This window comes from Dreissena polymorpha, chromosome 8 (assembly GCF_020536995.1).
Source record: "Dreissena polymorpha isolate Duluth1 chromosome 8, UMN_Dpol_1.0, whole genome shotgun sequence".
Taxonomy (NCBI): Eukaryota; Metazoa; Mollusca; class Bivalvia; order Myida; family Dreissenidae; genus Dreissena; species Dreissena polymorpha.
This window is the reverse complement of record NC_068362.1, coordinates 92,416,176-92,422,498: the sequence shown is the minus strand read 5'-3', so window position 1 is coordinate 92,422,498 and position 6,323 is coordinate 92,416,176. Positions and strand designations below refer to the sequence as shown.

At 41.6% G+C, this 6,323-nt stretch overlaps 1 protein-coding gene across 1 annotated transcript; it reads right to left on the bottom strand.

Moving 5' to 3' along the window:
* Positions 1-428: 428 nt before the first annotated feature.
* Positions 429-5,686, bottom strand: LOC127840734 (translation initiation factor IF-2-like). The gene is made up of 3 exons (XM_052369150.1): positions 4,282-5,686; positions 2,902-3,834; positions 429-1,788 (listed from the first exon to the last, which is right to left on the bottom strand). Exons 1-2 carry the CDS (start codon positions 5,684-5,686, stop codon positions 2,906-2,908), a joined length of 2,334 nt encoding a protein of 777 aa, XP_052225110.1. The 3' UTR covers positions 429-1,788; positions 2,902-2,905.
* Positions 5,687-6,323: the final 637 nt, after the last annotated feature.

Here is a 6,323-nt window from a genome sequence, read left to right as displayed (position 1 = left end):
ATTATTGTGATATTCATTTTATTCATATTTTATGCTAATTAAATGTTTGTTTTGTTTGTAAAATTATGATTGTTGGCATTGTATATGTCTTTTTGTTATTTGAATATATGTTCCCCCATCCCACTCCCACTAAATAGTGTTAAAAAACCTGTTGCAGCCAGTTTCAAAATCATAATGATTTTTATTTATTGCTGATGATTAAAATCATTTGCAATCAATAAGGTTAAAGCTTGGCAGAGGGGGGCGGGGGGGGGGAATTCAATTTCTTGCAAACACATCTTGTTATTATATATACATATATATAGATAGAATTTTAAAAAAAGTTCGTATACATATACAGACACTTGTTCAACAACACTTCGCATCATTAATAACACCACATAATGAACACTTATTTTTTTATTAAACGATTTCGCATTCTGGTCTCAATTCGGGTATACTTGGTAAAAAGGAATCAAATGCAAACCCTAACGTTTGTCATTCAACATTCAAACATGCAAACATCGACTAATTCAAGTTTTCGTTTAACAAGAACAATAAAATACATCAACTGCACAATAATAGCACTGGTTCACAATTCATACCCTCTCAAACACTGTTTAACACGTCTGGACTTGATTATATACTAAGTTTGTAAATGGACAAACGTCTTAAAGAATAATACTAATTATACAAATGATGCATATAAATACACACATATAATACATGTTCACAATATTCAAAATATTTTAAAATCATGGAATAAATACATATAAGAAATGCAAGTCAAGTAATCGTTACACTTTTATTGATAATCCCATAGATGAGTTTCAAGCTTGCTGTATCATCAGGCGCTTAGTGCACAATTTAGTTCTATCAATTAAATATGTGTTTCAGCGACTATTATTTATCATTTTCGAAATTTAAAACTGTTTACAAACCAACAATTATTTGTGCATTGATGTTAAACCTGTGAGTAAAACAGTTGCCATGTATTTTTAAGAGGGTATCGTAAGGTAGCCGCAGAAGAACGCGAGAGTTATTAGAATCGTAAGATAGCCACAGAAGAACTCGAGAGTTATTGGTATCGTAAGATAGCCGCAGAAGAGTTATTGGAATGTAGCCGCAGAAGAACTCGAGAGTTATTGGAATGGAATTCCATGATGATTCGGGTCTGTTTGTAGGTTAACTTAACTTGTAAGGCCTATGTATGTGCATATTCTTGTAGGTTAACTTAACTTGTAGGGCCTATGTATGTGCATATTCTTTTTTAATAGACTGTGCTGCATATTCATGTATATTGTCGCACGTGTTCATTATTTGTTTGTAGCAGGCTTATTCATAAATATTAATTAGATCTTGTTCACATGTATTGAAATCATGGCAATTAATCTATACGATTATATTTATATATTCGAATTTTCAATTACTTTAATAACCATCTATACGAATATAAATTGTTTTAGGTAAACCATTTTAAAGTAACACATGTACAAGTCATGCATAATGTCCACCGGTAGACGACACGAACGTTTTTGCAGAAAAAAAACTGGTGTAAACAAATCTCATTATAATTCTGTGATTCCTGGCGCATACTGACACAATTTCCTTGGTAACAATAATTTATGTTCTTTCTCATCGGTAGCAATTTTGTATCTTCATTCTCCTTGGTAACAATATTGTATCTTCGTTGGCATTGGCCAGGCCTTTTCTTCGGACTAACGTGAGACTGTGTGTTAACCATCGATGTTGTAAGAGCAGTCGTTAATAATGTTGACAACTATGCGTCGTAGGGCCTTCCGAAGTCGACTTTAAATAAAGGAAACAAAAACATATCAATAATTGATTGACCATATCAAATATATCGAGAATTGATTTAACATATCAAATATATCAATAATTGTTCGACCATATCAAATTTATCGAGAAGAATTGACCGAACATATCACATATATAAAGAGTTGAGTTACCACATCAAATGTATATATATATATATATATAAATAAGTATATCGGGTGGATACAATAATTATTCTCCTGCCAATCTTGTTTCCCTGTATTTTGTACATATGTTTACTATGAATATGTACCAAATAAATGGGAACGAACTCCATGAGAGATACGTTCTTGCTAAATGTTATAGTTAAACACGTTTCCGTCGCGCTCGATCTACATGTATTACAGTTTGTTGTTGCATCGTTCGAAGACAAAACTTGCATTTAGGGAAAATGGATTTCAATAAATTAGAAAAACAGACAGTCAATTGACCCCTTGTTGAATTTTTTAGAGGTCAGATGAAATATTCAGGCGCTAAAATTCTGAGGCGCAGAGTTCTTTTGTTTGTGCGTACTTAATGTAGTTGAATTCTCTGTAATTGTTTCTTAATATTTTTAGTAAAGTACTGTGCATTTTGTATATTATTACATATATTGTTGATTAACCTTTTGGTAAAGTTTCCATAAAAATTAAACAAGGCCGATAATATGAAAGCCGAAAATGGGAAAAATGCAACATGCTGGAAAAAAATGTATGGAGCTACGGTGGCCCCATATGACAAAGACCCATTTGAGCACAACGTGGCTCCTTTCTGGAAATCTCTGGATGTACATAGCGCTCATAAGTGGAAAAACGTGTAAGTAATTATCATAAGCAAACAGCAAAATCACAAGCTAAACGTGTTCACATATAATTAAAGTTTTACAAGTGTATGCAAGCCATGTGACAGGGTTTTTAAAATGTAACACGGACTGACAGTATTAAAATATTATTCGATACATACTTGCGTTTGAACAAGCACAATTCTATCATAAAAATGACAAGCTTATGATTAGTGAAAATTTCATAATCGAAAGGCAAAAAGAAAACTCTGTACAATATATATGAAAACATTTCATTATTTTATTCAATTCAAACGTATACTTACTGTGCTATTTATGGCTATTGCTATTGCTGTTACTGTTGCTATTGCTCCTGTTAGATGTATTGTTTTTGTTCCTGTTCGCAGAACGGCCTCCAATGCGTTTTCCTATTGACGCGGGGATGCTCGAAACGCTTGCAGGAACATGTGGGAAACCATGTTGATCCGGCATGCTGAAAACCCCTATGACGTCGTTGGGCTGGACTTCAATCGAGCCGACGGGAGCGCCGACAACGCCGACCGGTCCGTGACCGCCGTGTGGCACTGCATCGTGATGCGCTGCAGCCTGTGGCGGTGCGTCATGGCCACCAATAGCAACCTCTGTCTTGCTACTGGATGTTTTGGTCGTTTTCGTAGACGACGACTGTGAGGATTCCGATATGTCAATCTGAGTCGCTACCTCTGCAGCGGTTGCGGGAGCGGCGGCGGCTGATGCCGACGCCTTAACAGGCTGACCAGTTGTGCCGTCAATTACGAATATTTCGGGTATCGCAGCACTAGCGGTATTTGGAGCGCTTTGAGCCCCTGCGGCCAAAGTTGACGTGCTACTGCCGCGAATAATTTGATCTAAAAAAGACGGACTGATTTCTTGTCCGGAAGCAAGCGCTTGTTCCAACTTGGCATAAGCCGCGTTGTCTAATGTCAAGACATCGACATCGGCGGAATGTGTAGGCACATGTAAGTCATATGCGCCATTCGCCGCAGACCCGGTCCCGGATTTAGCGCCAACGTTGGGTTGGAACTGTCCGAAACCATCAATTATTACGACATCTCCATTTCCATTAGGTATAGGGGCATCAAAATGCGGTAGACTAGCCGCGTGTGCGTCAAGACCGGGCCCGATTAATTTTGCTGTCGCTGCTTCTCCGTTTTGCTGAGTACTTGCACTAGCATGCCCTGCCCAGCTCCCAGCACCCGCTCCCACTAATCCAGTTGGTTCTTTTAAGTTATTATTATTATTATTATTATTATTGTTATTATTATTTTTGTTATTGTTTTTATTATTAGCGTTCGAATGTACAATTTTCGACGCCCCGGCTGCAGCGCCAATTCTGTTGGGCGCCCCTACAGGATCCAGAATGGCATCAGGGTTTCTCCGCGGGAGTCCTGCATGTGCAGGTTCGTTGCTCACACCCTGAGTACCGACGCCCGATAAATCTATCGTGCTGGGTATTGCCGACGGTTCGATCCAGTCCGGTCTTAAGAGCGAACCGGAAGAAGAAGCCTGCGACGCAGCTGTTGGATTAGAAAAGTCAAGGGTTTGACCAGATAAATTCTTCCTTTGACCACGGTTGTTGTTATTGTTTGAGTTTCTGTTATTGTTGTTTCTATTACTATTGTTGTTGTCGTTGTTGTTGTTATTGGAAGCAGGATTTCCACCTCTACCAATATTAGTTTCCCCAGTATTTCCTGGAATTGGAACTCGATTATTTGAGTCGACAACCTCCCTCAAACGTGGAGCACCGAATGCATCACCACCTCGTCCAATCCCTCTATGACCTCCTCCATTATTATTATTGTTGTTGTTGTTGTTGTTGTTGTTGTGCCCAAAGTCTCTTGGGAATCCACCTCCGCCACCACCACCAATTTGTCCTTGCCCGGAGTCCATATGTCCCCCTCCACTTCCACTTGCGACGTCAATAAACCACCCTTGACCTTGTCCGAAGTTTCCGGCACCATTTCCACTTGAACCAGGTCCAGGGTTAATTGGTCCACCAACGCTTTGACCACCTCCGAAATGTCTGGCTCCACCACCACTTGAACCAGGTCCAAAATCGGTTAGTCCACCAATGCTTTGACCACCTCCGAAATTTCCGGCTCCAACACCACTTGAACCAGGTCCAAAATCGGTTGGTCCACCAACGCTCTGAACCCCTCCGAAATGTCCGGCTCCACCACCACTTGAACCAGGTCCGAAATCGGTTGGTCCACCAGCGCTTGAACCAGGTCCAAAATGTCCTGCACCACTACCACTTGAACCAGGTCCAAAATCGGTTGGTATACCAGCGCTTGGACCAGGTCCAAAATTTCCGGCACTGCCAACACTTGGTCCCACGGCATCAGGGCGGCGTCCGCGCGATCCGCCACCACCAGAGCCCGGCCCAACGGGTCCTTGACCGCGGCCAAAATCTATAGGCCTGTCCGGAAATTGCCCACCGCGTATCTGATCAGCAAGCGGTCCTTCAATTACTATACTTTGCCCACCAACGAAATCCCCGCGACCTTGGTTGCCAAATAAATGAGCACCCGACATAACTTGTCCACCAGGTCCACCGACACTAGGGCCACTTCCGGCGCCTGGGCCTCCAATAGCTGGACGCGACAAAAACTCCCCGGTAGATACCGGAGTTCCTGATAAACCACCTGACATCATCCGTCGTATAACCAGTACTTTCCGCCTTTTTTTCTCCGCGTGGTTAAGAGTTGAGAGCATTTGACCGGAAATCGATGGCGCCAATTGAGACTTCTGCAATTGGTGATGCAACGCAGCCTTCGACATTGCTGGGTGTGTAAGTGGAAGGTAACCGCTGTGACCCACCTGCGGCATTAAAGGGTGCGGCTTCAAAAACATGCCGGGATGTGGGCCTGGCAGTTGACCAGGGTGAGGGCCAGGAGGGAACATTCCCTTTCTGATATGATGAGCAAACGGGTGACCCATTGGCGGCGTATGAGGTGGCAGGAATGGAGGTCCTACATGGTGAGCTGGATGGCCGAAATGAGGGTGAGGGGGAAAGAAGGCACTGGTCACTCCGAAGAGACTGCTGAGCGCAAATGCCAGAAGACAGACCATCATCTCTGCAATACTGCTGTGCAGTCGCTGTAATAGAAACAGTTTTAGTCGAAACCTATTTATCTAAGTTCGATTGCATCGGAATTAAAATTCTTATTGCAACGCTCTCAAGTCCATTTTCCTGGGTGGACCCAGTACGTGCTACATGTATGTTTGGGGAAGATATAAAGAATGCTCCCACATTATGGATCAAAATCGTGATCTCCCGCTTTCTAGACGGACACCATATCCAAGAATGATTAGATCGCGGTCTTTTATTTATCGCAATAGCTGACCAGACTGACGCAATAAGAAGGCACCAGAAATAGCATTAAACAAATGCACACAAACCAATACTGTACACTTATTTTAATCGCCGTAGCGTGGTGGATGTTGTGTCCGTCTAGCGACAGGGAGGGCACGCCTTCGATCCCCGCCGTGAGAGCGTTCCTTAAATGTCAATTTAAGACACCAAGTACTTGCCCTAACCAGGCAGCGGACTCGAGAAAATATTTGGGGTTTTAACCGGTTTATAATAGGCTCAAATACTCACACATTGCACAGAGTGATTCACATTTTAGTGTAAATAGAAACTTACCTTATATCGGAAGTATTCATATCGAATACCGATTAGACATAAAACATGCATTAACTTCTC